This window comes from Podarcis melisellensis (genome assembly GCF_964234715.1).
Source record: "Podarcis melisellensis genome assembly, chromosome: 7".
NCBI lineage: Eukaryota > Metazoa > Chordata > Lepidosauria > Squamata > Lacertidae > Podarcis > Podarcis melisellensis.
This window is the reverse complement of record NC_138539.1, coordinates 66499001-66521427: the sequence shown is the minus strand read 5'-3', so window position 1 is coordinate 66521427 and position 22427 is coordinate 66499001. Positions and strand designations below refer to the sequence as shown.

Below are 22427 nucleotides of genomic sequence, written 5' to 3'. Positions count from 1 at the left end.
CTTATTGGGAAGGGAGGAAAATGCATGTTTACTTTTGTACATTTATTTATTGCAAACACCATTTAATCCTTTTTTTTGGCCAAGACACCAAAAAAAATCTCAATAGAAATGTAAAAACAGCCAATGAGCAGCAATGCATTAAGAAGCAGCAATCAAAGACAACATGCAAATAGGAGTGGGCAGAGCTAAAACAACTTGGCAAAAAAACACACCATAGTATTAAAAGATTTCAAGAAACCCATGAACACAGGTTGGGAAAAAACATAGCACAAAGGGAAAATCGGAGCCACAAGCAGCAGTGAGGGTGGGGGCAAAAAGTGTGCTGTTGACAATGCATTTCAATCCCAAAAGGAAAGCAATGTCTCTCTCTTCAAGGAATTCATTGCTACGGGATCTTGAGATGGCTGCTAACCATCTGCTTCTTTTTTATATATACAGTGGTGCCTCGCAAGATGAAATTAATTCGTTCCGCAAGTTTTTTCTTCTTGCGAGTTTTTCGTCTTGCAAAGCACGGTTTCCCATAGGAATGCATTGAAAATCAATCAATGCGTTCCTATGGAAACCGCCCTCAGACCAGGTCTGGGGACAGTCTGTCCCCCGACCTCTTCTGATGGCTGGGGGGGGGGGGACAAGGGCTTTTCTTCCCACTGCCAGCCTTCAGAAGGCTGTTCGGAAGGCTGGCGGTGGGAAGAAAAGCCCTTCTCCCCACCTCCCGTCCCACAAGCTCCGGGGACAGGAGGGCTGTGCTGCCGACCCCCAGCATTTTAAAAGCCCCCGGGACAGCGGAGGTCTTCTGAAGGCAGGCAGTGGGCGAAAGTCTTTGCTCCCCCCCGCCTGCCTTCAAAAGCCGTCCGGGATAGCAGAGAAACGCGCTGCGCTTCTCCGCTATCCTGGGAAGGCAGGCGGGGGGGAGCAAAGACTTTTGCCCCCCGCCGGCCTTCAGAAGAGGTCCAGGACCTCTTCTGAAGGCCGGCGGAGGGCAAAAGTCTTTGCTCCCGACGGCCAGCATTTTAAAAAGCGGTCCAGGATAGCGGGAAAGCACTATCCCGGACCGCTTTAAAAATGCTGGCGGTGGGGAGCAAAGCCTTTCAGCCCCCGCCGGCCTTCCTGGACCTCTTCTGAAGCCCGGAGGGGGGCGAAAGGCTTTGCTCCCCACCGCCAGCATTTAAAAGAGGTCCCCAGAGATTTCCCTATGGGCTTTCTTCTTGCGAAGCAAGCCCATAGGGAAATTCGTCTTGCGGAACGACTCAAAAACGGAAAACTCTTTCGTCTTGCAAGTTTTTCGTTTTGCGAGGCGTTCGTCTTGCGAGGCACTGTAAAGGACAAATCTTGGGAGGGGAAGCGAAAGCCCATTAATTAAACTTGCGATCAGTAGTATACCAATGAGCAATAGCTCCCAAAGCAGTATTCCCCCCTCCTTGTGACATTTCTTAGGCCAGACTGACTACGATTACGAATGAGCCTATAGCCAGAGACTGCATTGGGATTCTGATGAGTGGACTTGAAAGCCCACAATAGTCAAGCATTGTCATTTAGACTCTTGCATTGGAGCCCTCCATTCTTCCTTCTCTCTTGACCAGTGTGCTTTGTAGACCCTGGCAGCCCCTTGCTGCTTACCTGCCTTCCTTCAACCCCATTTCCTTAAGTGATCAATTTCCAACCTCTTGTGGGAAGAAGCCCTGTTTCTCCTATCAATGCAGATGCAGTCCTGAAGCCTGTCGCAGGAAACCAGTGGTAGCATCACTGAGCCTAGTAGAAGCAGTCCTTATTAGACCAAGTCACAGCAGAGATGCAATTAGTCCATTTAAAAACAAGCCCATCGACACAGTAAGGAAATCTAGAATTACTTGCACAAACACATCCTTTTTTGCACAAAAAATATATATATTATGTTGCCCGACTTAAAAAATGCAGTTCGGCAACTCCGATTGATGGCTAACTTTCAGCAGCAGGAAAACAATCCATTCCCAATGTGTTTCTTCACAGTGTCGTCCTAGCGTTGGCTACACCAGGGTGGCAAAGGTCCTAGCCCCGTCGATGCTTTCTGGCCTCTTGTAGGCCTTGTGCTGGTCTCCCTCGCTGTAGGTCCTTTCAAGGCTGTACTGCACCTTCGCCGCCTGCCTCTGGAACTCCCGTACGCTCCGAATGGTGAGGAAACAGACCACAGTGCTTGCGAAATACAGGCAAGCCACCAGGAGGCCAAAGAGAGCCACAGAAGCATCTCCGCCTTGCACGCTGCAGTTCATGGATGTGTAGCCTCGCCTGGCGTAAAGCCTCTCTCTTTTCTTGCACACCTCCGTTGCGTTGACTTGCAGGACAAAGTGGAGGTAGAGGCCCACGGCCACTATGTACGCCAGGCAAGCGAGGATGTCGAAGAGGCATTCCGTGATGAGCAACCGGACCGAGAGGCGATGGATGGGCTTCCCTCCGGCGACGAGGAAGAGGATGGTAAGGCACAGCAGTGTTAGGCTGAAGGCCACGCCGCCGTAGACGCAAGGAGCTCTCATCTGGTTGAACTGCATGTCCAGGTCCCTCACCTCTTGCAACTCTACCCCTTCAAAGGGGCTGTAGGCGGAATTGATGTTGAAGGAGCCCAGGCCTCCCATGGAGGTGAAGCCAGAAATGGATGCCTGAGCTGCTCCTATGCAGACCAGCACCAAAATGTTTAGTGTGATTTCAACGAACTGCAAGATTCCTGCAGAGAAAGAGAGGGGAGAGTTAATATTCCTTGTATAAATCCATGCCTCTGAATAGTTTTGCTGCAGAAAAACTCATGTCTGTGTGTTTATTTATCGGTTATCTTTAAGTGTCAAAACCCTCCTGTAAAATAAAGGGCACAAGCAACGAGGACATAAGTGCAGTAATGTTAACACTAAATCTGAACCACACATAAGACTAAAACATAAATCCAGTTTGGTCAAATAGCCCAGCACAATCGTGCAGAGTATGATTACCGATTGATAAAAACCCACCATTTTACCGGAGCACACAAAGGTTTCTGGGATCTGCAGGGTAACTGTGTCTCAGGCTTGGATTGCACTCACAGCTCATTGCATGGTAAAATTGTTCCTGACCTGTACTACTAAAGTTGGAAGGGTGGTTTATAATGGAAAACTGGCCCATATTCTAAACAAGGTAGATGTTTGGAAGATGGTTCTAGCCTTCTCCCTGACGTCGTATGGGAGAAGAGACCTGCAATGGCATATAATTCAACCGGCTGAAGATAAGAAAAGGTGAAGTAAAAAAAGGTAAAGGGCCCCTGGACGGTTAAGTCCAGTGAAAGGCAATTATGGGGTCCGGCACTCATCTCACCTTCAGGTCGAGGTAGCTGGCGTTTGTCCATAGACAACTTTCCGGGTCATGTGGGCAGCACGACTAAACGGCTTCTGCCGCAACCATGACGGAAACCAGAGCGCACAGAAACACCATTTACCTTCCTGTTGCAGCAGTACCTATTTATTTACTTCCACTGGTGTGCTTTTGAACTGCTAGGTTGGCAGGAGCTGGGACAGAGCAATGGAAGCTCGCGGGAATTCAAACCGCTGACCTTTTGATCAGCAAGCCCAAGAGGCCCACTGGTTTAGACCACAGCACCACCACAGCTGCTAGGTGACTATCTGGCCTCTGCTTAAAATAATCCACTGAAGGGGAGTTTGTTGCATTCAGTGATACAAAACTGCACAAGCCATGGAACAGCTTCACGACATAAGACACTCTTTGTCTTGGGGTCCTTGCTACGAGACCCACGCATGAGCCAAATCTGTAACAATAATGGTAGCTCTTGTCTAAATTTTCCATTCATCCATCAACAGCCAACTGTATTTAGTTATGCAATGTCTGCAGTTATCACAAGATAGCATGGCCATTTTGAAGCTTCCACCATAGGATAATAGCCATTTAAAAAAATAACAGAGTTAAGAAGTTTTTATGTACTTTACTCCCCCCCCCCCAAAAAAAGGACAGGGAAGCAGCAGCATATTACAAACAAACCCAAATAAAGCAACCTAGTCTGCCACAGTTAATCACGGGAACAGGAGAGAAAACGCAGAATGCACACCCGGCCGCTTAAATAACATACAACTCAGGTTGGGATGTGAAAAGTAACCAATACTAAAAAGTTTTCACAAGTGTTGAAAAGAGAGAAAGCATTGAGGTGAGGCTGCCTTGTGGTTCCGTGTGGATGCTGCCTCTGAAAAAGCTGCTCCATATGCCCACCCACTGGTGGGATAGAGAATAGGGTCTTCTCCAAGGATCTTGACCAGTCATAGAATCATAGAGTTGGAAGGGAACTTGAGGGTCATCTAGTCCAACCCCCTGCTATGCAGGAATCTCAACAGTTCCCCATCCAGTTTGAAGCTTTACCAGGCCCTGCTTAGCTTTACAAATGTGCTAGCAATTTAGACTGGGAGGAGTCAGGGTATTGTGCGGGAGAAGGCAATCCTTTAAACCCCTAACAGGTTGTGACTGGGATAGTTAAAGGGACTGACTGGCTCAGAAATAACCAGGAACCAATTTAGAGGAAATCATAGAATTGTAGAGTTGGAAGGGACCCCAAGGGTCTGCTTGCACTGGTGTGCTTTTGAACTGCTAGGTTGGCAAGCCCTAGGCTCTGTGGTTTAGACCACAGCGCCACCCGTGTCCCTTCATCAATGGTTACAAGCCATAATTGCCTATATGCTGCAAGGCTGCATGTCAGTCACTGATGAACAGCAATAAAAAAAGGGTTATTGCCTTCATCATCGCATGGTTGTGGGCTTCCCCCAAGGCATTGGGTTGACAACCGTAGGAGTCCCGATTAGGGTTTTAATGCTGTTATGTTTGACTTCTTGAACATCTTCCAGAGTCCAGATTCTCTTAAACGAGAGTGCTCCTACCATGAAACAAGGCAAGAAGAGAGTGAAGGGAAGGGGAATCAAATTAGGGCTGCTAGCACACTGTACAGAATTTGAAGAGTCTAGTGTTGTCTGTTTGAAACACCAGGCCTTTGCAACAGCCATTGGAAGACTTTTTAGTACGAAGCTTACAATCCTCCCAGCTACTGGAAGGGACTCAAGGCGGTTGTTATGCCTTGCAGTGGCAGAATTTCAGTAAACCAGGATGCACAGAGGACCTTCTGAAGTCATTTCAGAACTTCTTCCAAAACAATTTTTGGTGGAGTGAATGATCTCTGCCAGGAGCTCTGAATCAGCACCCACTGGGATTCCAAGTGAGGCCAGAGTGTAAGGCCCAAATATTAAGCCATCTCTCCCCCCACCCCAAAAAACACTGATAAAACAGGCCTTGAGTACATTTGACCTACATTATTCTGAGGCGTGTTCTTAGTAAGTTATTTTTGTATTACTGTGCCAGAAAGAGTAAATCAGCAATGGGGGTTTGGGAAGGTGCTATAGCTTAGGCCTCCTTGCAATGCTGGTACAACATAGGCCGGGGCTGCCTATTAAATACCTTCCAGGCCACAACACACAAGCACATTACAAGGAACTCGTAAGTCACTTTCAGCAGCACTTTCATAACTAGACACTGGAAGGGCCTATCAGGAGTGAACATGGATCACGTATGGGAAACTGCCCTATTAGAAAAGTTAACCAACAAACTCAAACTAGCACTGGGACAAGCTACAGAGGATGCCTTCACCCCAGTGTGATTCCCCTTTATTACACACTCGCAACACAACAGGGAAATGACCTATTCCTTGCAACAGCATACAAATCAATATAACGCAACCTTGGGACATACAGTGGTACCTCGGGTTAAGAACTTAATTCGTTCTGGAGGTCCGTTCTTAACCTGAAACTGTTCTTAACCTGAGGTACCACTTTAGCTAATGCGCTGCTGCCATGCCACCACAAGCAATTTCTGTTCTCATCCTGAAGCAAAGTTCTTAACCCGAGGTACTATTTCTGGGTTAGCAGGTTACCTGAAGCGTCTGTAACCCGAGGTACCACTGTAATATAAACACAACCAACCTAGCTTGGGAACCCCATACCTCTTGCAATATCAATAAAAATTAATGAATAAATAAATAAATACACAAAGGACCTACCATGTGATGCTGACACAACCTTCCCTACACTAAGAATAGACAATAGAACAAAAGAACAATATCTCCATCAATCCCGCTTTCCCCCAACTGCAAGAAGTCTATGACAAAAATGTCTCTCACCAAACCGTGAAAAAGATTATGAACTGAAAGTGGAGACAATGGATGTACTGTTTCCTGTTTATCTGTTTGTAACAAAGAAACCCTCAATAATTTTTTTTTTAAACAACAACATTATGAACAAACCACCCTGTTGGGTAGAGTGACTGGCCAAAACTCGCTCACTAAGCTTCACGATTGAGTGGAGATTTAGCCCTGGTCTCGCCATGTCTCAACTAACACTTCCAATGTCTACACCAAACTGGCTCTCAGACCAAGTTCATTGACTGGATATTTTTCCATTTAGGTTTAGTTGCAGAAATGCAGCTTGTTACTCCAGACACAGTATCTGGTGTCAAGAAGGGGTTAGGGATACGCACAAGTGCAATCTTTTCCCATTAGTCTGGCATAATAAAGGCCTCTCTCTTAATGTAACTATTTACCTGTTGTGCAACCACATACGCTCAAACATTTCTGTGATGAAAATAGGGATGTCCCATTCTGTTGTGATAATACCCCACACATCTTAATTGGGTTGCACACTGGGCAGCCTCCAACATACATAAAAACATAATAAAGCGTTAAACACAAAAAACCCCTTCCCTATACAGAATTGCCTTCAAAAGGCTCAGGGTGGGATAAATTCATGTCCTCCAACAAAAATAGGGACATCCTAAGGAAAAGTGGGACATTACAGGATAAAATCAGAAACCAGTATGACTTCTCTAAATCTGGGATGTCCCTGGAAAACAGGGTCTGCAACCAACTTAGAGACATAACATATATCATTATAAAAGTGGGGAGGGGGAGGCAAGGAACCACTACCACTGTCTTTAGAAGAGGCACTCACTAAAGGTCTTGATTAATCTTCTGAATGTTGGGAGAAATGTGCCCAGGGAGACTTCACAACCTTGCAGTTTGGAAGTTGGAAAAGCCTGAGCAAAACCAGCAGAAAGTCCCTGTAAATTTGTCGTGTGGATAGCTAATTAACTTAACTCTATGCCTCTCCTCAAATGTACAGGAAGACTCAATGGCTGCAGAAAGTAAGTTTTAAATGCAGTTATGCATAGTGCAAATAAATGACCAAGGCTTCCCTAAAGCAATACCAATTTATTACTTAGCCACTTGGGGGCAGGTTAGGATAAACAAATGTCTACCCAGAGTAACACTTTCATGCTGCATAGTTTGATCTCTTGCACCACCTAACTGCCGACTACCTGCCTTGTGTTTTGCTTCCTGTGGAGGAAGCCTCCCTTACTAACAGGCGAGGCTCCCAAATACCTGCATGTTTGGCTGGAAAGTCTGCGCAGGTGGAATGGCACAGGCAAGCAGAAGGATGTCTCCACTCAAAACTAGCCCAGAGTAAGGGGCATTTGGGTTGCAGCCTTAGTCTGGATGCAAGCTTGTGTATACTTACAGAAATGCGTAGACGACGCCAACAGTCTGAAATGACCCAAAATACAAAACCTAGCTTCCCCGAAGGCCTGCAGAGTTTGATCAGTCACAGAGAGATTCTTAACAAAGTGTACCACCTAGAAGTTAACTGCCAATTGTACCTGCCTTCTATTTGTGGAGGAAGCTTGCAAAACCTGTCTTTTATTTATATGAGCTGCCACAAAGTGAGAGGCGGCAGTTAGTCGCTTGGTTTGTTTTATCATATTAGGGCAATGTTTGTCTGCATACCTTCATAGATGTGCCTGAGTTCTCTACAACTGGAGCAGTGGGTATTTTTATTTTTGCATTTTAAAAAGGGAAACTTTTGTTCAAAAATCCAATCGGACTCCTTTCCTCCAGCTTAAGTTTATACCCTCCTTTTTATACTTCTCCTAAGTATAGATCAGGGACGCAGGTGGCGCTGTCGGTTAAACCACAGAGTCTAGGACTTGCCGATCAGAAGGTTGGCGGTTCGAATCCCCATGACGGGGTGAGCTCCTCTTGTTCAGTCCCTGCTCCTGCCAACCTAGCAGTTCGAAAGCACATCAAAGTGCAAGTAGATAAATAGGTACCACTGTGGTGGGAAGGTAAACGGCGTTTCCGTGCGCTGCTCTGGTTCGTCAGAAGCGGCTTAGTCATGCTGGCCACATGACCCGAAGCTGTATGCCAGCTCCCTCGGCTCCCTGGCGCCGCAACCCCAGAGTCGGTTACGACTGGACCTAATGGTCAGGGGTCCCTTTACCTTTCTAAGTATAGACCAGGTTCAATCACTGCCCACTGCCTTAAGATGCTGTTTTTTTATTATATGCTTCAGTCCAAAACAGAGATTCTGGATAGACAGGTCTGCAGGAATGTCAGGGTGCTAATATTACGGAGAAGGGAAGGTCCTCAGCCCATGTCCCTATTGATCCTCCTTAGTTGCTTGGCAATACCTGCAAACACCTATCCAATACTGTGGTCGCAAAGCAGTAATGAAAATATAAGCCAAGTTTGATATACTTATTATATTATTATTATATATAGCAGCACACTGAGGGGGATTTTTCCACTCTAAAACAGCCATGTGAGTAAGGCTAAAGTGAGCATTCTAGCTAAATGCAAACCTAGCTGACACAAGGTATGTGCTGTTGCACGCAACTGAGGTCATCTCCCAAACACCCCGTTCTTCCATCGTGGCCCTAAATGGGCTTATTGGATCCCTTCGGACAGAGGTGAGTTGGCCACTGTTCTCCATGCTCTGGTAGCCTCCAGGCTGGACTATCCCAATGCACTCTACATGGGCTGCCCCTGAAGACTTTTCAGAAGATTCAACTGGTCCAAAATGCAGCCGCCGGATTATTGGCTGCTCACATAACCCCTGTTTTGAAACAGCCTACACTGATGGCCAGTGCATTTCACATTATGTAAGGTTTAAGGAAAATCTTAAAAATAAATTGTAGGAGGGCGGTAAGGGATGTGAGGCTACCAATAGCAACCAGCCAGCGTGTCGTCCTATCTTACTTCTTTGAGTCTCAGGTGAGAGGAAATGTGGTTTGGTTTCTCTTTTACCTGGAGACCCAAGTGTTATGGAGTCTCCTCGACTTCTTCCACCCTGCCTGTTTGTCCTCGCCTCTTCTCACATTCCTGTAACTTTTCTCCCAAGGCCGATTCCCCAAAGAGGGCAACACAAAACTGTGAACAGCATCTCTTACTAGCAGGCAAGGCTTCCATCTACCTGCACATTTAGCCAGAAAGTCTGTGCAGGTGAAGCAAGGAGAAGGATGTCTCCACTCAAAACTAGGCCAGACTAAGGGGCATTTGGATTGCAGCCTTAGTCCGGATCCAAGCTTATGTCAGCTGTATTCTTACAGAAATGCTTACGGATCCCAAGCAATCTGAAATGACCTAAAATACAAGACCCTGAAGGTTACAGAATCCAACGGAGGGCTTCTTTGCTCCTCCAGCTCGAAGTGAGTTCAACTAAGGCCTAAGCATGCCATAACAATAGTTCCAATATTCACCCCACAGCGATTTCTATCAGTATCAAAACACTTGCTCGATTCATCAGAGAGAAGTAACAAAGATGCTGTGTGCTCTGAGAAGTGGAATTTAGAGGATTTTAAAGGAAAACCCGAAAGCGCTGAAGCTGTGGTCCTGAGGGAGGGCCCCAGAGGAGCAGTGCTCAAAAAGGAATGAAGGAAACAATATTTATTTATTTTCACAGTATCCTGGCTTTCCTCACAAGACCTAAAGGCAGCATTCATGGGTCTCGCTCTTGCTCAGACCACTTTCTTCACTGGAATTGAAGAAAGAAAATAAATTCTGCGTCCAAGAGCCCTTTCAATTCCCTTTTAAAAAGCAGCTAGTTGAATTATTAGGCTAGTTGAATTATCTTTTTGCCCCTGAACACTCTACTGGGATGAAGGGTGTGTGTGTGTGCAATGGAATACAAGATAGGAGAAGGTTGCAGAAATCTAGGAAAGGGATGTTCAGGGCATGGACCATGGTTTTTGCTGAGAAGATGGGGGAGGAAGAGCCTTATTTCTGCAACTTTGTAAAGGGAGAAGGGTCATAAATCAGCAACAAAGGGAATACAGGAGACTAAGGGTAGAAAGTTAAGGCTACATGCCTGTGAGATACAGAACTATGAAAGTTATTTATTTGTTGTTGTTGTCATCAACATTTCCATACCTTCCATAACCATCTAGTACCCTATGAGGGTGGATCACAAATTAAACAAAACAAGGGAAGAAGCACAGCGTGTATATATAAAAAGCTTTCTACATGCAGGGAAATATCTCCTGAGTTATATATACAGATTTGCTAGCATGTTTCCCTAACTCCATTAAAAAACAAAACAAAACCCATAAACGCAGATACATGCATATAGTATTTATATGCACAGTTCATTCTCATATATTTGCCAGTCACGGAATTTGATTATTTTTTTTAAGGCAGAGATCTGGTTAGTTTTGACACAGCACCTCGATCCCAAAAATAAGGATGCACTTCTTCTTAGGGCAGTTGACCTCTGTTCCAGTTCCTTTAAGATTCTGATTAAATGTTCTGGTTGTTAAGCGGGGGGAAGAGTAGCTTTCAGACACACATGAATTTATGCTGGCTTATTAATGCATGAGCATATCCCGGGGGAAGGAGGGGGAAATCACTTTATAGCTATATCCTAATTTTATTTGCTGATGGGATTCAATTTAGTCACTTGCTAATTTGCAAATGGGAAGTGCCCTTGTTGGGGGCACACAGGTGACACTGAAGACGGAAGGCAGGGAATAGCCGTGGTCAAGGAAGCAGGGTACTTGCTTTGTGAAGAAAGAATGGCAAGGAAGCTGGCACATATGTGTGTGAGTGAATAATCTGGAACTGCCCAATGGAGGAGCATTTTTTGTATTATTATTATAGACAACAACAACAACAGGAGATTGTACCTGCAAGGAAGGTCTTCCCCCAAGTCATTTCACCTGGGGCATTCACACAACAGAATTATTCTATACACATTTATTCAGACTCAAGTTCCATTGAATTCAATGACACTTACTCTCAGGTAAGCAGACACAGAACCGTAGCCTCAGAATCTGATAATGCCTGCAGAACCGACTATACATTTATTTGGCTAATGGTAACAATCTGGTCGTTTTGCAAAATGCCATCCTATTTTAGAGTTTAGCTCTCTCTGCAATCCTTTTCTAGACCAACTTTTACTCTGAAATCTCTTTCAAGCTCACAATATTCTCTTAAGGCAATCCCCCCCCTTTCTGTCAAACTGTTGAAAGAGTTCCATTTATTCTTGCCTTCCACCTATAAAGCACACTCAAGTTTGTGCTCATTCTATCAAAAAGAGGTTCTCCGAGTAAACATAATTGACATATGCTTGACTTTACAAAACTATTAATCTCTCTCTCGGTAGATCTAGTTGTTCAAACATGGAAAGCAATGCACCATTTAAAACACACACCTACCTGTAGACTGAAATAGCTAAAAATGGTACTGAAAAACAGCAAGACCACTTCATCAAGTCCAGAGATCCACCTCTAATCTCTGGTCTCTAGACCTCTAATAAGCTCTAGGCATACCAGTGATGGAAAAAATTACTAGGTATTTTACTATGGCAGATGAATTCATATTAACCACAAAGAAGTCTTCTTACCCATTTGATATGTGATTATATCCAAAGGGAGAGCTATTTATTAGATAACTGGATAATGCGGATTCACAGCACGATTCTATACATGTGTGCTCAGAAGTTAGTCCCATGTACTGCAGCCTACGACAAACATCACATTTCTGTATGGTCATGAGAATGTGATAATGCTTACCAAATCAGATAACTCCTCTCTGGTTGCAGCTGCTCTCCAATAACATTAAGGGTGCTTCCAGGAGACAGGTGTTTGGTATTGCAGACAATGTATTTTATCAGATTTTCCACATAACGGGAAAATCCGGATTGGGGAAGGAAAGACAGGCTGGTATTTAGATACCAATAACATTGTGAGGATGCCGAAAAAAATTGTCATGCAAGAGGAGCACTGGTCCCACAATCCATTTCTGTCTGGAAGCACCCCAAGCAGCCACCATATCGCAAAAGGTTGCCAAATCCACACTTCAACTTTTTGTTCTGCTTCAGGGCCAGGTAGGTCTGATATAGACATTCATTCCTAAATACTCAGAGGAGTTGTCCTCCCCAGCTGGTTGGAATTTCTAGGAATCCGATCCACTGCATTCTTAATATTTGATAGCGAAAAAGAAGCTGGCTCGTTTACTTTCACCCCACCTTGTCCACTCTCCAGAAAGTGAGGAAAAAAGAGGAGAAGCTACCATCTACCTCTACCCCGCAGTAAAAAACCTTATGGGTCTTTCTTTAAAGCTTAATATTTGCACAGGCACGGCCCTGTCATTGGATAGAGTGAGGCATCTTCCCCAGGCAGTTGATGTTGGGTGCCACGAGAGCAGTACATTTAAGTAGTTATTTAATTTATTAATGCTGCATTGTTACTGCTAGCAAGGGGTGTGGGGGAGAGGGGTTTGTGGGATTTTTTTTAAAAAAAATTGCATCAGGCTACATACGCTTCAGGTTACATACGCTTCAGGTTACAGACTCCGCTAACCCAGAAATAGTGCTTCAGGTTAAGAACTTTGCTTCAGGATGAGAACGGAAATCGTGCTCCGGCGGTGTGACAGCAGCAGGAGGCCCCATTAGCTAAAGTGGTGCTTCAGGTTAAGAACAGTTTCAGGTTAAGAACGGACCTCCGGAACGAATTAAGTACTTAACCCGAGGTACCACTGTAACTCAATTGATCTTGGGGGTGTAGGTGCCATTTGCCTCAGGCAGCAAAATTTATTGGGCAGGCCCTGGTATTGGATGATCGCAACTAACATCAAATAAGCTAAATATGTTCTTTTTTAAAAAGATGACCACAACTTCTGAGGACCCAAGAGAGAGCTTGATTGGGCTGGGCTGGGGGGGGCAGGATACAGAAAACAGCTTGAAATTCTCTTTAGTTTCCTCCTGCCAAGTGAGCATGCTGGGGAGAAGCCAAGGGTAGAAGGCTTTTTAGTTGGCAGTTCCATTGAACAAATGGAACTCACTTGTAAATAAATACGCCCAAGACTGGGCAGTTCTTGCTTCCCTTGAGAAGGTCAAAGGGGAGAATTTTGGGAGAGGGCAAGAAATAATGCCCAAATGCCTGTAATAAGCTCAGAATGAGCTGCAGGAAACTTCACTTTGCTATATAGCTTGAGATGCCTTGATGTCACATAACATTAACGGACTGACAAGGGAAGAGTAGCCACACACCAAAAAGGCCGACATTCAGCTGCTGCCGGAAGCTGAACTTCACTTTGGCTGAGGTGAAACTTCAAAAAGGGCCAAGGGAGTGGAAGGCTGGAATTTAAGGCATGAACTAAAAATAACTGTCAAAATCCAAAGCTGAAATGACTCTAGTGAGATATTTAAAATAGTCATATGAGGTGAATTTTGTAAGAGACTCATGATAATTTATTTCGCTGAGGTGCATGGTGGAGAATCAGTATCCTAAAGGTTCTCTCAAGCTTACAACTCACGACACAATCTCATAAACTGTGTTGTGTGCTGAGAAGAAAACACAAGTCACGAAATGATGAAATCTGGCTACTGTGCTGGAAACTGAATGTTGAGTAAATTCAGCTGTGCGTAATCCAAGGTAAGCATTTAAAGGTGTGCGTCATAGCTTCAGACTGAGCACCTGATTCCAAGCAATGGAGCCAAACGCACAACACTGTTAAAAAAACAGACTGAGATGGCCAAGGTATCATTCTCCATTGCCTTTACAACTTTTGGCTAGGAGTTTGGGAAAGGGGACACATACTGTTATTTAATCCCAAGAAATGAAATCGGCCGTGTATCATTACCATCCTTTCAGCAAGGGCACTGAAATATGCAGTCATGCTGGATTCTCCAAATAATGGAAAAAACTGAAACATTTGACTCCCTGGGGTCACTGAAGATGTATGTGAAAACCTGCGGCTCTTTAAACCTTTATCAATGACTATTTGATATGCTAGGAGGTTGCTAGCCAGGTGTGGCCAGTAAGTGCCCCCGTTTGTTATAAAATTGGATTTGGCTGCAAGCTGTGAATTTAAATTACTTGATCTCCTCCTGTTCTTTGTTCTGCCTGAGGAACAGTTCAGGGAAAGCTGAAACCTCTTATTCTTTCTGCTCCCCCAACAAAAGACCCACTTTAAACAACTTTGTGGATCAAAGGATGCGATTGAGTAGAGCAGTGTTTCCCAACCTTGGGCCTCCAGATGTTTATGGCCTACAATTCCCATCATCCCTAGCTAGCAAGACCAGTGGTCAGGGATGATGGGAATTGTAGTTCAAAAACAGCTGGAGGCCCAAGGTTGGGAAACACTGGAGTAGAGTAAGACAAATGTTTGCATACCTCTTCTTGAACACAGGTTTGAGCACTTCTCAGAAAAAGTCTCTTTTCGAGGATAAAACAACGGTGGTGAAGAATCAACATATTCCTGAGCTGTTCCTGGATTGTTTTGGTGAGGGTCTGCAAAAGCTGTGGGATATCTAGGATTTTCCATTGTTCCTTCTGGTGACCTACAGGTGGAGAAGGATAAAGAACTGATACCTTAAGCATCGCCTTCTTAAAACTTATTTTACTTAAAAGTGATTTCTACACCACTTTTCAAGGTCATAGATTCTCCCATATGTTCTCTCCCACCAAATACTCCCTTTATTGTTTGAAACCCTGCTCTGGAATCCTCTGCTGTCCAACACCGAGAGGACAGCAGCAAAGAGCGGGGACACCTCAGTGATGGCACCACACTGTGGAATGCCCTTTCAGTGGAGATTTGGCACACCTGAACACTTCTTATGGTTTTAAATAGTGAAAAGGTAAAAGGCCCCTAGAGTGACTATGGGGTTGCAGCGCTCATCTCGCTTTCAGGCTGAAGGAGCCAGCGTTTGTCCACAGACAGCTTTCTGGGTCAGGTGGCCAGCATGACTAAACTGCTTCTGGCACAACAGAACACCATGACGGAAACCAGAGCGCACGGAAATGCCATTTACCTTCCCACCTCAGCAGTACCTATTTATCTAATTGCACTGGCGTGCTTTCGAATTGCTAGGTTGGCAGAAGCTGGGACAGAGCAACTGGAGCCCCCATCGCGTGGATTCGAACCGCCAACCTCCTGATCAGCAAGCCCAAGAATTTCAGTGGTTTAGACCACACCGCCACCCATGTCCCCTTTTAAATAATGGCAGGCAACCCCTAACCCACCTAATTAGGGCTGGTAGACCCTATTTGGCCTTTGAGGCCATTTTTGCAAGCCATGCCCTGCAAACATGTCAGGTGTGGGTCAGCTGAAAATAGCTCCCTGCTGAAAGATGAGTTTGCAGGCATTGCTGATAAGTGGTACCTGTAAATTCTTGTTTCTTTGCAAGTGCTGACAATCAGCTGGTCTGCAGCCCTTGCAAAGAGCTATGCCTTTGCTTGCATGGTTTGATTTAAAATGCTTCAACTGACATGATGTTGATGTCAGGTTATTGACAAGCAGGTGGCCCCATCCACCTGTCAAAATATAATATGGGACTTGGAGGGGGCTGAACCACCTGGCCTGCTTGTCTGTTCTTCATTCTAGATTATGAGCACTTGGGTGATTTAAGAAGGTCTTCAGCAGAAAAAAATTGTCTCTCCTTGTTATGAATATGTAAAGGCTATTTCCTTTTTGTAGGTCTTCACTTTGGCTTTGGGTTTTAACACTGAATATTAACAAGGCTCTGTGCATGGGGGGGGGGGGGGTGAAGTTCCCCATTATTTAAAAGGTACAATTAACAGCATTTTAGCCCCTTTCCATAATAGCTATCATGCTTGCCCTTGGTCATATAGGTTACTACAGCTCTGCAAACTTGTTTTCAAAGTTTACTGAATTAACTCTTATTGGCTTTCGCTTAATGTTCTTCGTATTTCTTATTTTAATTATTATTCCAACCCTAAGCCATCATTTATTCACTCAATTAGATTTTCCAGTCCTAGCATCTTTTGCATTCATCTGTTCTCATTGGCAGAATTACAAGTACACCAATGCAACTGTAATCAGCAGACATTAATTACCGTGGTCCTGCATACAAGCTACACTGTCACCAATTAGAAGCATCACCCACTTTGCCGCTAGCTTATCTCTTCTAATGAATATGATCTATAGGAACAAATTAATCAATTGGTTGTAGGCATAGGTGTCAAGATGTTAAAGTCTGGCAGGGCAGTAACCCTTCCTCCCCACCTCCTTGACCTTTAGGTTTTGTGTTTTTTGCACTGAACAGCTGTGCAACATAAGCTGTGTGATTTATAAGTCTTTCTACTAAACAGAGAGCAATCCCTTGGACACCAGCAACGCAGCTGCCTCCCTCTTTTAAACAAGCCACATGCCAGAAAATAAGATGCACCACTAAGAGTGACAGTGATCACAAATGTGAGCTCTGTCCCAACAACCATGGTGGTTAGCTGTATTTCCAGAGAAAAGAGAGTTCCTGGAAGACTTTGAAATTGCCTCATTTAAACGCTTGCGCGCACGCTCTCTCTCTCTCTATATATATACAGTGGTAAAGGTAAAGGGATCCCTGCCCATTAGGTCCAGTCGTGACTGACTCCGGGGTTGCGGCACTCATCTTGCTTTATTGGCCGAGGGAGCCGGTGTACAGCTTCCAGGTCATGTGGCCAGCATGACTAAGCCACTTCTGGCAAACCAGAGCAGCGCACAGAAATGTCGTTTACCTTCCTGCCGGAGCAGGACCTATTTATCTACTTGCACTTTGACGTGCTTTCGTACTGCTAGGTTGGCAGGAGCAGGGACCGAGCAACGGGAATTCACCCCATTGCAGGGATTCGAACCGCCGACCTTCTGATCGGCAAGTCCTACGCTCTGTGGTTTAACCCACAGCGCCACCCGCGTCCATATACAGTGGTACCTCAGGTTAAGTACTTAAATCCGTTCCGGAGGTCCATTCTTAACCTGAAACTGTTTTTAACCTGAAGCACCACTTTAGCTAATGGGGCCTCCTGCTGCTGCCATGCCACCGGAGCACGATTTCTGTTCTCATCCTGAAGCAAAGTTCTTAACCCGAGGTACTATTTCTGGGTTAGCGGAGTCTGTAACATGAAGCGTCTGTAACCTGAAGCGTATGTAACCCGAGGTACCACTGTATTAAAATAAAATATAAATATATTAAAAAGTCTAATGCTTTAGAATAATGCAGCCTCAGTGGATTGTAAATAGAGGGAGGGCATACATATTTTTAATTCAGTGTCCCTCCCCTCCACCGTGAAAGGAGACTATTTACATCTAAATGGATGCTCACGTGAATGTTAAGAAGCCAGCAAAATATAACCATGACTTTGTATTGTGTTGCATTGGAATGTTCTCAAATGGCTCAGCCACTCCTTTATAAGAAGGAAGCAGAAAATACAAGCGAGTGCCAATTTATGTGTGTGCACAGGACCGCAACCTCAGTCACCTTCTTTCATAACAATGCCATCCTTTCCCAGTACGCAGAACTATTATAATGTCATGCATGGAAAGATACTGGAATGAGTTGTTACTCCCTGTCCCCACGGTGACGCCTTTTCTGGCTTGGATATCACCCATGAAGACAGCTCCATCTGCACTACTCTTAACAAACTACAACTCCCAGGATGCTTTGGGGGAAAGCCACGGCTGTTTAAAGTGGCATGATGGACCCCAAAGAGTAGGAGAAATATGGCATACTGTGCATTAGTTGGCTCCCTGCTTCCTGACTGTGTCCCATTTTCATTTTTTAAACTTACCTTCCATTTGAAGGATACGGTTTCCTATTTCTTTCTTCAATATATCGGCTCTCCCTCTGTCTGTAATCTGTATTGTGATGAGGTCTCTCTGAGTGAGCCATCTTCTGCCTCGCTGAAGTTGTCTGCAGGTACAGAAAACACAAAATCTATGGATTCAGTTTGCTGAATGACTAGCGTTTGCAAAACAAAATTACATTTATTAGTAAGGAAGACAAAGGAGGTATATGTAGGGGTGGGGAGAATTCTATGTAAGCAAACTGCAACTGTAGTCCTTTTAAAGCTTGTGGTGTCCTATGTGTCAAAGTGAGCAGAGGACCTACCAAGCCCTCAAAGGTAAAAAACCACAACCCTCATATAATCTGAAGCTGTGAAAGTTAGGAAAACACTAATGGGGGGGGAAATGAGAGAAATACTAAAAACAAATGGAGAGGGAAATCCCGTTTTATTTTAAGCATCAGCAAAACCCATACAGTGGTACCTCAGGTTAAGAACTTAATTTGTCCTGGAGGTCTGTTCTTAACTTGAAGCACCACTTTAGCTAATGGGGCCTCCTGTTGCCGCCGGAGCACAATTCTGTTCTCATCCTGAAGCAAAGTTCTTAACCCGAGGTTCTATTTCTGGGTTAGCAGAGTCTGTAACCTGAAGCGTATGTAAGCCGAGGTACCACTGTACATGGGAACGAAATGAATAGAGAGCTCTATACCCAGTTCCAAAATCATTCATTTAAAATGTGGAACCATCAAAAACAATGATAAAAACTAGCGTATTTTTCCATGTATAAGATGGCCCCATGTATAAGACGACCCCTATTTTTTTAAAACCCAAAATTAAGAAATTAAGTTGTTTAACTTTTGGGGGGGGGGCTAGGGGAGGTCACGTCCGCCAATCACTCACCTGCCTGCCTGCCACTGCCAATCGCTTGCCACAGCCACTGAAGACTGCACACCTTGCTGCAGCCACCAATTGCCTGCCCACTCACTGCCACCAACAACCCACCCACCCACTTGCCGCAGTCAATCACCAGCAGGCCTTGTCGCAGCCACCAACCACCTGCCCAATCGCCACTGCCAAACTCCTGCTTGCTGCTGCCATTAATCGCATGTCCCCCCTCTGCATTCACTATCCGTGTATAAGACAACACTCTATTTTTACCTAATTTTTTTTTTTTGGCAAAAAGCATCGTCTTATACATGGAAAAATACGGTAATTCTCAGAAATGCAGCTTCTTTAATTCTGTACACACACCACCCCCAGAAAGTACAGCTCACCACCAGTTTACTTTCTTCAGCACAGCCAGCTAAAATCTTCTACAGACTGGTTCATACACTGGCTCATATACAAGACATACGTAACAATGTTGCAGTTGTCAAAACCTATTTCTCATGGGCTCCACCAGGCAGAGGGCCTTCTTGGTACTGGCACCCACCCTGTGGAACGCCTTCCCATCAGATGTTAAGGAGAGGAGTAATTATATAACATTTAGGAAACATGTGAAGGCAGCTCTGTACAGGGAAGCTTTTTAAGGCTTAATGTTTTACTATGTTTTTATATATGCTGGAAGATGCCCAGAGTGGCTGGGGCAACCCAGTCAGATGGGTGGGGTATAAATAATAAATCTTCATCATCATCATCACATGGGGAGTTAAAGCCTGCTGTGCTTGCTGCTGCAGAAACTAAGGAATTGTTTGTTTTGGGGTTTTCCATTTGTAACAAAAAGCATGTGCACTATCAGGGTAGTTCATGGGTAGACAAACTTAAGGCTCGGGGGCTGGACCCAGCCCAATCCCCTTCGAAATCCGGCCCACGGACGGTCCAGGAATCAGCATATTTTTACATGAGTAGAATGTGTCCTTTTATTTAAAATGCATCTCTGGGTTATTTGTAGGGCCTGCCTGATATTTTTACATGAGTAGAATGTGTGCTTTTATTAAAAAGGCATCTCTGAGTTATTTGTGGGGCATAGGAAAATCGTTCATCCCCCCCAATATACTCCCCCCACAAGGTCTGAGGGACCTCTGCTAAAAAATGTTTGCTGACCCCTGAGGTAGTTGGATAGAAGGGAGTTGGGTGGAGGAGCCAGGATTCCAACCAATTAAGTCTTCTTCCAGCTACTCCTGTTGTCACTGTTTTGCTTTATACCGCTCAGATGGACAGATTTCACCCAAGGGCCTCTGTTATGGAGCAGCGGCTTTAAGCAAGGGCTTAGGTTCAAAAATGTGCAATTGTGACAAGAAAATAGGAAGCTGCTAATTATACAGAATCAGACCAGGGGTCCATCTAAGTCAATTCTGTTGAAGCTGATCAGCAGTGATGCTCCAAGATCAGTTCCTGGGACCTTTTTCTGCACTGACCTATGGCCCTTCTTCCCCCAATGATGGGAGAAGCTGCCTTCTTCCTTCTGCGCAAGAGCTCCAGGAATGCTGCCCTGCCCTGCCCTGCACCTGGCAGTTCGGATTGCAGGCTACTCTTTTCTCCCCCATCCAGTCTGCAAATAGACTTCTTTGCAAAGTTGGATTTGCTGAGTTTCAAGAGCGGGAAAAAAGCATCCAGATTTTTTTGGGGGGGGGGAGCTGCTCTCTCCTTCTCATTCTCTGCAATCCAAAAGCCTACCTAAAACTCCAAAAAAAACCTCTACCCATTTGCAGCAAGAGGAGGCACAATATTTAAACAGATCCCCGTTGTGTGGACAGAGTGAGGTGTCAGGTGTCTAGTGACGTGCATAGGGCTGCTACCTTTGCTGTGGCAAAATACACGACAGGGCGGGGCGGTTGGGGGGCGATCCCCCCCAAAAAAATCTGATTCTGAAGTGACTTCAAAGCAATCCATTACAATCTATCGCAGCCTAACAGGATGGGCGTGGGTGTAGCCAAGGGGGAGCAATAAAAATACTAAATTAACAGAGGTTCTAACCCTCCCCCTAGCAGAAGACTGTACCCCCCCAACAAAAACCTGCCTCCCTTAATGTCCTTTTTTATGGGGGATTTTTACACGTGATCTCACCCCCCCAAAAAAACCCTCAACTAATTTTGGGAGCGATCTCCTTTATATATAGAGAGGGGGAGGGGAGAGAGAGTGTGTTTGGAGAGGACCCCTAACTTGGCAGAGATTGAAAGAGAGATTCAGAAACACAATACTGTTATCGACGCAGGACGTAGCATTTCACACTGAAATACAGGTGGCAACCTTAGTAGCGGGGAGGAGGCTGCCATGAAACCCCCGAACCTCAAACTGGGCGGGAATTGGCAAAGGGTTTGGGGACACCCCCCCCCCTCCTGCTCTGAAGCCACACTATATTTATTGGTTTGGCGTTTATCTCCCATTTCCCTGGGACTCACCTCTGCGCTGGCAAGCGAGTCCTCTGCAAGGCCCTCCCAACAAGCCCAGGCGCTCAGGACCTTTGCGCCGTTGCTGGAGGCACGTCGGAAGAGAATTCGGGCTCGAAGTGGGCGCAGGAGTCTCCTCTGTTTCCTCCCGAGAGGCTCTCCGGAGACCAGCAGGGCGGCATTTCCTTGTTTTCTATTTGTGTGTGAGAAAGAGAAGGGGAGAGAGAGAGAAAGGAAGGAAGGAGGGCGGCGGAGGGGGGAAGGAGAGCGCGCGCAGGTAGGACTCGCCCGGGTCCCGCCCCTCGGCTCTTCTTCTTCTTCTTCCTCAGGGGAGGGGCGGGTTTCGCTTGGCGCCGCCCGGAGTTTCACCGGCTCTCGAAGGCCAGAGGAGTGACCTGCGGCACCTGAGGGCAGCAGCGGGAGGGGGCGGGCCCAGGAGGACGGAATGGCGCGGCCGCCGCCGCCGCCGCCTCCACGCGCTCTGAGGGGCGAGGGCGCGCGCGGGTGGCGGCGGGGAAATCAGCCCCGGGAAAGGGAGCAGGTGCAGCAAAAGGGCGAGGCTCCTGTGGAGAAGGGGGGTTTGCAAGAAACGCAATGCAAGGAGGGAGCCCACCTGTGGAGGGAACGTGGCCCTCTGAGAAAGAGAGAGAGAGGTCTGAGGGCGAAAAAGCGAAGAGTTGATTTATGAATCCTGTGGAACGCCCTCCCACCAGATGTCAAAGAGAGAACAACAACTACCAGACTTTTAGAAGACACCTGAAGGCAGCACTGTTTAGGGAAGCTTTTAATGTTTGATGCATTACTGTATTTTAATATTTTGTTGAAAGCCGCCCAGAGTGGCTAGGGAAGCCCAGCCAGATGGGCGGAGTATAAATAATAAATTATCATTATTATGAATTGCTTCCCATAAAGCGATTTAATGTAGTGACCTGGGGTGGGATTTGAGGTTGCAATAGCTCCATTTGCACAAGCATTGCAGTTTGCTAGGTACAATGATTCACACACACGCTGTTCTGGGGGATCTCCACAACAAGCCATAAGTCCAGATCTTCAGGAAAGGTTTTATGTTCCCTTGATACGTGTCACCTTCAAGACCCAAGTGCATTTGTAAAAGGGATGCTAGAGATACGTGGCACCATAGGGATGTGGGTAGCGCTGTAGTCTAAACCACTGAGCCAATTGGAAAGTTGGTGGTTCGAATCCCCGCAACAGAGTGAGCTCCCG

General features: G+C 45.6%; 2 protein-coding genes across 2 annotated transcripts in view; one reads left to right on the top strand and one right to left on the bottom strand.

Moving 5' to 3' along the window:
- Positions 1-2091, top strand: part of PHLPP1 (PH domain and leucine rich repeat protein phosphatase 1) — a 165320-nt gene extending 163229 nt beyond the window's left edge. The window contains exon 18 of the transcript XR_014170161.1: positions 1987-2091. The gene's annotated coding sequence lies outside the window, so the exon portion shown is untranslated. The remainder of the gene's footprint in view (positions 1-1986) is intronic.
- Positions 2004-21705, bottom strand: LOC309373795 (MARVEL domain-containing protein 3-like; the record flags this gene model as incomplete). Its single annotated transcript, XM_081918331.1, has 4 exons — positions 21216-21705; positions 17881-18002; positions 14488-14654; positions 2004-2695 (listed from the first exon to the last, which is right to left on the bottom strand). Exons 2-4 carry the CDS (start codon positions 17979-17981, stop codon positions 2004-2006), a joined length of 960 nt encoding a protein of 319 aa, XP_081774457.1. The 5' UTR covers positions 17982-18002; positions 21216-21705.
- Between the last annotated feature and the right edge of the window lie 722 nt (positions 21706-22427).